At 36.3% G+C, this 10,693-nt stretch overlaps 1 protein-coding gene across 3 annotated transcripts in view; it reads right to left on the bottom strand.

Moving 5' to 3' along the window:
• Window positions 1–229: 229 nt before the first annotated feature.
• NLGN4X (neuroligin 4 X-linked) overlaps window positions 230–10,693 on the bottom strand; it is a 316,482-nt gene continuing 306,018 nt past the window's right edge. For all 3 annotated transcript variants that reach the window (XM_027842429.1, XM_027842430.1, XM_027842431.1), the window contains one exon: window positions 230–1,467. In XM_027842429.1, the coding sequence (XP_027698230.1) occupies window positions 618–1,467 (850 nt within the window). In that variant the 3' untranslated portion in view covers window positions 230–617. The remainder of the gene's footprint in view (window positions 1,468–10,693) is intronic.

The following is a 10,693-nucleotide window of genomic DNA, read 5'->3' as shown; positions in this document are numbered from 1 at the left end:
AAACTCACATCTATGTACATTTTTTACAAAGTTTCTTAAATATAGTTCAAGCTGGCAAATCATCTCTTTGCACAGAACTACACGAATATAACTGCATAGTCAGTCCTCTTATTTTTATAATAAAATTCTACTTTTCCTTCCTCCTGGATTACAGATTCATACAATGAGTAAAAGCCCATGATACTGTCTTCACTTAAGAAGGGCCATTCATGGCATGGCACATAAAGATTTTTTTTCAATTTTATTTAAAAAAAAAATGGTTAAGAGTCACTTGGCTGTGTTTCAGAAGATTCAGCTTCTATTTTTTACAATGAAAACATCCAGGTCTTTGAAGTGGCTATTCTTCTGTCCTATACACATTAAACTTTCACTGAAGTGGTTGGGATCTTAAAGCAGTATTATAACAGCAATGTACACATTTCACATTTCACAGGGTTTGAAGTTGATCTTTTTAATATTGGAAGGTTCCTTTGAAAAGGGTCAGTAAGAAAATAACAACTGCCCTTTCTCCTTTTATCTGAAGTCTGCTTGATGAAAAACATTCCTTTTTTTTTTCTTTTTCTTTCTTCCATGTTGCTGAGGGAAGGAGAGTAAAGGAGGGGAAGGAAATGGCAGAGCTATACCCTAGTAGTTGAATGTCCATGGGGTAAATTAGTACTGTTTTGTCCTCCACTGAAGGTGTTGAAAGTATGCAAAGGCTGCATTCCTGTTAATGTGTTGGGAATCATGGTTATGGTATTGGGTGTCATTAGCGGAATGTCATCTGGGGATCTTCTCAGAGTGAGGGTATAGTCAGGTGGGCAGGTTAGTCTCAGGGTATCATGTGCCTGTAAAGACTCACACTCATGATCATGCTCCAACTGCTTCATCTGTAAGGACATGATTTCTTCATTTTGTATGTGAGCAATATCATTTGTTGTATTTCTTTGAGGACTGGGACGCCTATGTGTTTCATGACGTCTTTTGTCCTTTTTGTAGTACAATGCGGCAAAAGCCAAAATATTGAGGAATAATAAGGATGCTCCCACTGCAATGGTGACACTTAACTCCGTGGAATAATCTCGTTTCGTTTCAATCAGAACAGTTGTATCCTCTGGATTTGTTTTATGAGGGTCCTTTGAATGTTTAGGATTATTGGCAGGTGTGATGGCTGGACGTTTGGTAGTTGGCCAGATTTTTGCAGGAGATCGTCGAGTACCATAAGGAAATGATGTCATGTCTGGAGGAGGGACTTTTGTTGTTGTGGAAACATATTGAAAAATCTCATTCAGGTTGTGCAAATGAGGTACAAGTTCCAACCAGAAAGCGACTTTGGTTGCTCGATAGTGATCCCTTACCCGAGGCTTCAGACCGATGTGTAGATAAAGCTGGTCTTTGGGGTTATACTTGGACCATGCGACTTCTTCAAAACGATTGGGCTTTGTGTGTATAAACTTCGTATCTTGTGGAACTGGCTGATTTGGATCACTGTTGAAAGAAATGAAAAGAAAAAAAGTTGAGTCTAAATAAAAGTACAAACTGTCATCTTAGATGTAGTGGTATTCACCAAGAAACAATCCTTAAGGGACTACACTGAAAGGCTATTTGAGTTATAATCCAGCATATCATCTTTCCTTTAATACTTGTTCTTTTATCCTCATTGACAAGGTAAGGCCTTACCAAATATTGATGTTTGGTGATAGTCATAGGATGTTCTATACTGTCTTCTCAAACAAGTTCTTGACTGAAACAGGCCAAAATAATGCAATAACTTCATTTTCTCCCTCCAGAGACGACAGAGGGAAAAAATGTTATTAGAATAACTTCATATGGGGGCAGCTAGGTGGCACAGTGGATAGAGCGCTGGTCCTGGAGTCAGGAAGAGCTGAGTTCAAATCCGGCCTCAGACACATAACACTCACTAGCTGTGTGACCTTAGGCAAGTCACTTAACCCCAGTTGCCTCACCAAAAAAAAAAAAAGAATAACTTCATATGGCAACTTTCTATAATATAAATTTGCATAAATTTAAAATTGGTTGAGATTTTATTATAAATATTTTTTCTTTACCTCTTGGGTTGATTTATAAAGAAAATACAGCATAATTAAAACCTCAACTATTTTAAAATTATGAATTAAAAATAAAAACTCTTAATAAGAGTTATCCTAATTATCAAATACGAACAACTTGTCAAAAAGCAAGTTTTATTCACTTAACTCTGCAGGCCTTTAGCATACCTGGTAGTTGAGGAGCAGAAGTTCATCTAGAAGAAACTATAACATATTAGAATGTGGTCATGTCCCTGGAAAACTTTTGAAGGACTGATATCAGTTATGATCAAAAAATAATTCATTATTGGAAAGATATGTTGTATTAGTAAGATAGAAAATTTTATTTGATGCAATTAATTTTCCCCCAGAATAAGGAAGAAAAAAGATCACAGTGAATTGATAGTTATAAGAAGGTTTGGATACACAGAGGAACTGTGGAGTCCATCCCATTAAAGTAGCGCAGAGACATAATATCTATGACTAAAATTCACAGCTAATCACCCACCTCATTTTGTCAGAGACTTTAATCTCATTCAACACCAAATCTTTAAATAGTGTAACAAAATGAGTTTTGAATTTTCTCTCCTCCCTAGTTCTCCTTTTGAGTGTATAGGTATTAAAAGGCCCTGAAATACTACAAATAGGCAGCTGAGGGAAACAGAAGAAGTAAAAGGCTTAGATAATTCAAAAGTTGGATTAATATCCCATGAATTATTAGCAATAGACTGAAGGAAGAGCCACGCAGATTTTGCATCACTTCATAGAGCAGATATATTTCAGCAAAGCCTGCTTTAAAACATATTTTTGCCATTGACTTCCATTATAAAATCAGTAATCCATTCCTAGAAAATGAAAATCAGTGTGGATAAAGAAATGGAGGAGGTACTAGATAAAGATGCTGGACTTATACTGAGGGCAAAGGCATGTTTTCGAGTTCTTCCTCCAACATATGTGAAACCATGGGCAAACTGCTTTAACTATGAGCCTTTGTGTCTTGCTTAGTAAAACTGATACAATTATATCTGTCATAAGTCCCTTATTGGGTTATTGCAAGGCCCAGGATTATTGCAAATGAAAGAATGTATGTGAATCATTTTGTAAACCCTAAAACACTATGTCTATTATTATCATAGAAAGTAAAGTGTCCCAATAGTTCAACTTGAAAACTTTCAGTAGAAGATGTTAAAATTGTCAGTCAGCCAACAAAGAAAACCATTTTCTGTCCTCAAGAATCTCACATTCTAATAGGGGAAATAGCATGTAAATAACTATATATATATATATATATATAAAGATAGATATGATACAGATATATAGGTATATGCATGTATCTATCTATATATTTATAATTGCCTCATGTATCTATTTAATCAATTTCCATGTAATTTATTTTTCTTTCCTTCCTTCCTTCCTTTCTTCCTTCCTTCCAGGCACCCAGGTTCCCAACTTTGGTGTCATACTTGAATGTCCACTCCATATATCCAATCAGCCGTCAAAACTTCTTGTTTCCATGTTTATAACATCTCTCATTTATATCACTTTCTTTTCACTCACACAGTCTCTATTCTTATTCATGACCTCTGCCTGAACTATTTACAATAATTTCCGAATAGGTTTCCCTGCCTCAAATCTCTCTCCTCTCCAATCATCTTCTAGATTATCACCACTGAACCATGTCAGTCACTTTCTCAGTGAATTCTAGTAGTTCCCTATTCCCATGAGAATCAACTATATGCTTTCTGTGAGGCATTTGAAAATAGTTTCTGCAATTCCAGTCTACACAGTACTACCTTTCAAGCACTCTCTGATTCAGCCACACTGTCCTACTTTCAGTTCCTCAAAAATAAAGCACCTTCCTTCTCATGCCTTTGCCTGGCTGTCTCCCATGCCTGAAGTGCTTTCCTTTCTCACCTTCACCCCTCCATTAAAATGAAAGCTCTGAGGAGAGGGACTGTTTTCCTTTTGTCTTTTTTTTTTTTTTTGGCTTAGGCAGTTGGGGTTAAGTGACTTGCCCAGGGTCACACAGCTAGTAAGTGTCAAGTGTTTGGTCTGAGGCCGGATTTGAACTCAGGTCCTTCTGACTTCATGGCCGATGCTCTATCCACTGCGCGAGCTAGCTGCCCCTCCTTTTGTCTTTCTATCTCTTTCATGTAGCACAGTGTATCACATAGTAAGGGCTTAATAAACACTTGACTGATTTATTAATGTTATCATTAACATGCCTATTAGAAAACACACACATATACACAATACGTTGTGAATTATTCTATGGTATAGTAGAAGAGTAGAGTTGGAGTCAAGAGAGACTTGGGTCCACGTCTCACTCTTAATATTTGTTAGTTGTGTGAGCTGGGCAAGTCATTTAACTTTTCTGAGACTTAATTTCTCAATTTTGAACTAGTGAAAATGAAACCTCTGAGGGATTTTGTGAGGATAGTTCTCTGTAGACTTTAAAATATGAGTTATTATTATTAATATTATTTGTACATAGGTACATAGATTATATGGTACTATGTTTGAGATTACTGTTTGTCTTTACAGATTACTGTTTGAGATTACTGTAGGAATGACCCTTTAAAATATAGCTATATCCATGTTTAGTGTAAGGAATTCTAAATAAATTCAGTATGTATTTTAAAAAGTAAAGTATTTATTTTGTTTTCAAAGAATAGAGCAGAAGATTTGAAAAATCCTGATAAGCAAGCTTTTGATACAATCTATCTATTTAAGTCCTTCAAGACATACCAGCAGACTTCTTAAATCAAGATAAACTCATAAAGATTATGAAAGCCCAAGTCATTTCCCTTTCTCAAACACTCAAAAGACTCTATCATCTGTAGCGAAACAGAAACATTATATTCCCAAACATTTTTTCTTAAGCATAAATGTTTCTTAATTCACATTAACTATATATATACATATATATGTATATATTATATATATATTTCTGATCAGAAGAACAGTCACATTTATTCTTCATAATAAAAGTTTAAACTTATCTTCTTAATCCTATTGCTTTTCTGCATACATTCACATTTGCATCTGCCATATTTTACTTCGACAAAATGCCAATGAGAGATTCACAGATAAATCCAAGGACTCTGCCTTCTATTGCCTGTCTGGAAGTAGTAATATAATTACATCCAAATTAAATAAACTCTTCAGCTACTCTGTTCTAGATGGTAAAAGGTCTGCTTTTGATTTTAAGGTTAAATGACAGTCATCTACAAGAATAAATTGTTAAGAAATCAAAGCATTCAGTGACATCCGCTTACCACTAGGTGGCAAAACAGAGATATTTGGTAGACAGCCCTTACTAGAAGCAGACACAGCTGTTATGGAAAGTAAGAAACTCTGGTCACATCCCTCCCTCTCCACACAAATCAGGATGTAATTGTCAGGTTAATGCTAGTCCCTGCCTTGTTAACCAAACTGTCTCTAGCTGAATAATAGATATGTAAGTTAATGAGGTGCTCTTATTAGGTCTAAGAACCAAATTGGAATTTGAAACAAGACAATTTACATGACACCCACAATACTTAAATAAAGTCAGTGCAATCACACACACACACACACACACACACACACACACGCACACAAAACTACTATTGGATTTAGAAGTCTTTTCTGATGAGTCTAGTCTACAATTATCTGCCGTGTCTAAATTGTGACATAATTTAAGGTTTGTACCATACAATCTGACACTGGAGTGCTGCTCGTGTTAATTTATATATGTGTGTTAGGGAACATAACATTGCCCAAACTAGATAATAAGATATTCTAGAAAAGGTATTCTTTTTAAACTCTTTTCCAGTTGTGCAGAGTGCAAAAGTAACTACTTGAAAAATGTTTATTATTTGACTTTTAATAAAGAATATGAAAAATAAGAAACAAGAAAACCTACTTAAGTATATCAGTTTTAGATAAATGAGGACAGAGCTATGGCAATTTTACAAGTCTATAATAATTATATAGGAATTGCTAACTTACACAGACAGACAAGCTAATACATGAGCACAGAGCTTGGCTACCATGAGTGGAATAGATTTTAGGTCTGTCGTGGGGAAAGTAAAACTGCTTTCTCAGAGAAAGCCTATGACTTAGTTTTGGTATTACAAATGTCTTATTAATTAGGCTTTCATGATTCTAATAATAATTTGTGTGTGATTCCTATGTCCCTGAGACTAGGCACATCTGCTTTATTTTTCCTCAATGCAATTACATGTGCATCCAATTAACTTGGGTTCCTAACTGCCTGTAATGATATCTGATGGCTCACCAAGCTGGACAAACAAATCAAAAAGGTGGATCAGGTAGCCCTAGAATAATATGTGATATTGCCAAACTCAAAAAACTCTGCCCTTGGATTATATATAAAGGCATATGTATATGTATGTGTGTGTGTGTGTTTATGTTTGTGTTCGCTCATGTGTGTATGTACAAGCATCTATGTATACACACAGGTATAGCTGGTGAGTACATGTGTGTTTAATTTACATATAGTTATCTACAACTACATACCTTGATTCAAAAGTTTAGCTATATTCTTCTCTGACATAGATGCTTCCTTGTGAACTTAGCTAGTAAATGGCTTCTCTGATACTACAAAGGACATTGGCTGATTACCGGTAGGCCAAGGTGTGCCTTACTCAGCAGACATATCCTGAGGCCAGATCTGCCAGCATAGGGCAGTCTGCTAGGCTGAAGCCAGCAGGGTACTCTTCCACATAATCCAGTTCCCCATTCCCATTGTCAATAGCAAACCCAAGCCTGGGCCCATCTCAGGAGGTATAAGATGGGGCATGACATTTATGCTTCACTCTATAATATAAAAAAGGAGAATTTTTAGATCACATATAAATTAAACTAGCTACAGATATTGGTTACTATTCTTCAATTAATTTAACTCATAATTTGCATCAGAGAATTATTTCACTGATGAGGTATCTACATGTGGACAAACCACAGATGGCACACTATGGCAGCCACCATTTTGCCCTGAGAACATTTTAGCAATATAAATTATTAAATATACTAGTAAAAATCCTCTAGTTAACAGACTTTCAGGATTGATGTCTATTCTAAAACCTGGATGACCAACTTTTTAGCATATAGAAGGTCTCACAACTATGGGTATGGGATAGGCTCCTTCACTTATGATTACTGCTATAACTTTATCTCAAATGTTGTGTTTGTGTCATCAGAGACCTGTGGTCCAACACTACGGTTTCTCTAGAATACACGTAGTTGTCCAAGATTATGGCGACCATAACTGTAGCACATAAGGATCACCGTAACACTGTAAGACAAAAGGATCTGTAACACTGTAGCTGTATCAATGTAATACAAAAGGAACTGTAACACAAAAAGATCAATATGAACCCTGCTGAGAATGATGGCTGACATGCTACAGGTTCTGCCAATATCCCGAAAAACGTAGGTACTTATGTTGCTAGCTTTTATCATGGACTTGCAACTTTTCCAAGTGTATGGCACCATCCTGATAATTGTAGGCACACTGTCCAAATGGATTACTTCCTCCACCCAGGTGTTCCTCCATCCCTGCTCTACACTGAATCCAGGGATATTCAAAGGCTCAAATGAGATAATGGATACAAAACACTTTGAAAATCTTAAAGGGCCATATAAATGTCTATTCTTCTTCTTCTTCTTATTATTATTATCATCAGCATTATTATTAACCTCTAGTCACCAGACTTCCAGTCTAGTATTGACTACATTCCCTTAGTGTTTTATTGCACCCTTGCTAAGCTCAGGAAATATTTATAGGGGATGTGATGGTAAATGTTTAACAACTAGGTTGGGGGAAAATGTACACATATGCAATATTAAGTTTAATTTACATTATTAAGGCCAGACAATCAACAAAACAATAAATCAAGCCATGATTTTTAGTGACTGATGTTTCCTAGTTCTGATGTGTAAATGCTCACATGGAAAATTTAACCATGGGCAAGCCAGTTAGAGCTGACTCCAGCACACCCTTCACTGCATCATTCTCTGTTGATTTTCAAACTACACATCATTCCTGAAGAAGAGTTTCAGATTAAATCATCTCCAGGTTCATAGCACAACTGAGTGTGCTATTTTTATCATTTTTGGGGCCAATTTTTACCAATCCTACTCAACTCCTTTTGGGTAAACAGAAGAGTGAAAGAATACTCCTTAGGCTATATACTGATCACCAAAACAAATAGTCTACAAATAAATCTACAAATAAATTTTGGTATGTCAATCCCATCTATTCATTGAAACAAATCACTTCATTCAAAGCAAACAATAGTTTCAAAACCTCCACTAGTTTCCTCTTGTCCAGAGGTCAAAATACAAACTCTTCAATATCAGGCCCTCCAAAATTTGGCTTCTGTTGACCTTTACAACTTAATTTTAAATAATTTCCCTTGGATAACCCAAGGAGCAACAAAACCAAACTCCAAACTACTTCTTGATAGTGTCTTGTGGTCTATAATAGCTATTTCTTCTGCCTTGAATCCCTCTCATATTGATCCTTTAAAATCCTTTTAAAAGGTTTCAGGGCTTAGCACAAGTGCTACCACCTCCTTGAAAATTTCCCTAATCCTGGCAACAGAAAGTGTTCTCACCTCCATCAATTTTTCTCAGAATGGTTTGTCTGGACCAAACACAATGTTCCACAGTACCTATTGCTTAGAACCCAGTCACAGTGACAGGGCCTGAACCTGTGATTTTATTGGTACAGGAAATTCTTTAGAGAGGAGACTACCTTTACCAGTTCTGGGCTGCACCTTTTCTACAACTTAAAATTAGTTAGACAACTGCCCAAAGTACTAAGAAGCTGTGACTTGCTGAGGGTCACAGAGCCAGTATGTGTCAAAGATGGACTATAAAACAGGTATTTCTAGCTTCAAGCCTGATAGGGAAAGGAGAGGGAGTGAGGGGAATGGAATTAGTATTTATTTATAAAGCACCTGCTATGTGCCAGGCACTGTGCTACATATATTAAATATATTATCTCATTTGATTCATGGTATGTGGTAGCTAGAAAGTACTTAATAATTGTTTATTGATTGATTTCTTCTTTGTTCCATCACCCTGTATTTGACTGCCTTACACTTTTCTGTGGAATGAGTTATATTTGCCAATACTGGTTTATTCTTTTTTCATCTTTGTATCAGTAGGCACTTAAATATCTGTTGAGTTGAATATCTGTTGAATGGTTTCCACCTACAACCTTCCCTCCTTCTAACACCATGCTGCCGTCTCCCATTGTCATACTGTAGTATATTTGAAAAACTGGAAACTATGCAGACTGACTTGTAAGACCTATGGCAAATGTTGGCAATTCTCTACAAATAAGGGCCTGATTAACATCATACAACATGAAAATTTCTCCAGAAACAGGACCAGGTCTGGATAGCTATGTAGAATCTCTACAGAGGTAGCCCACCCCCAAAATTGACTAACTTGGCTGTAGGACCATTCTGATTATGCAAATAGTCATTTACTGGGCCTACATGTATTCACCACAATCTGGCTATACCCAACATTCCACAGAAATCTATTATGAGGAGATGGTCTTGAATTTATATACACCAAATCTAGTACTTTACCTTATTAAAATAGAAATGCAGAAAGAGTATAAAACAGATCCTAGACACTCAGAGGCATCTGGAGTTCCTTAATAAGCTGGTTGAGTGGGAGGGTTGAGGCAGTTAGGAGGTTCAGTGGATAGAGAACTGGACCTGGGGTCAGGAAGATTTGAATTTAAAGCTGGCCTTAGGCACTTACTAGCTGCATGACCCAGGGTAAGTCACATAACCTTTGTCTGCCTCAGTTTCCTCATCTGTAAAACAGGGTTAATAAGAGTACCTATGTCACAGGATTGTTGTAAGGGGGGAAATGAGGTATTTGTAAATGCTTAGAATAGTGCCTGAGTACTTAATAAGTGCTTATTCCTCTCCCTTCTCCACCACTCTCAAATGAAAGCACTTGAAAACCCACATACCAATTAATCAATTGATAAATCAATATATACTTACTAAGGATCGAACATCTAATAGATAAAAGAGGATACAAAAGATGAAATGAAGCTGTCCTTGTCCTCAAGGAGCTTCTTTTCTGTTGAGTGAGACAGCATATACACATAAAAGTACATATATATGTATGTGTGTGTGTATATATGTGTGTGTGTGTGTGTATGTATGTATATACAATATATTTATATATGTATACACATATATATAATACACATAAAATAATATAAAATGAATAGAAGTTAATTTTGGAAGGAGGTATGAACAGTTAGGAATGTGGTGGTCAGGAAAGTTTTCATGTAGGACATAACACATCTATGGTAGTATAGTCTGGAGGTGCCCCATTTAAAAATAGTATAGGGTTGTACCTGATACAGGTGCTCCTGATTGTGAATGTATTAAAGAGGACATGCAATAGCCGCTAGGCTTATGCTTTGGGAGTAACTCTTTCTGGAGATTATGGTAAAGGAAGAATCATGGACAAAGAATTAAGAATTTGTGGCAAAGGATTCAAGAGAAGTGAGTCAATATAGAACCAGTGAGTGAAATGGAGAAATCAATGCATAGCATAGGAGAGAGAGAAAGAGAGAGAGAGAGAGAGAGAGAGAGAGAGAGAGAGAGAGAGAGAGA

This window comes from Vombatus ursinus, unplaced genomic scaffold, assembly GCF_900497805.2.
Source record: "Vombatus ursinus unplaced genomic scaffold, bare-nosed wombat genome assembly UNPS02014872.1, whole genome shotgun sequence".
Taxonomy (NCBI): Eukaryota; Metazoa; Chordata; class Mammalia; order Diprotodontia; family Vombatidae; genus Vombatus; species Vombatus ursinus.
Note: the sequence above shows the minus strand (reverse complement) of the source record. Positions and strands in the feature narration are given on the sequence as shown.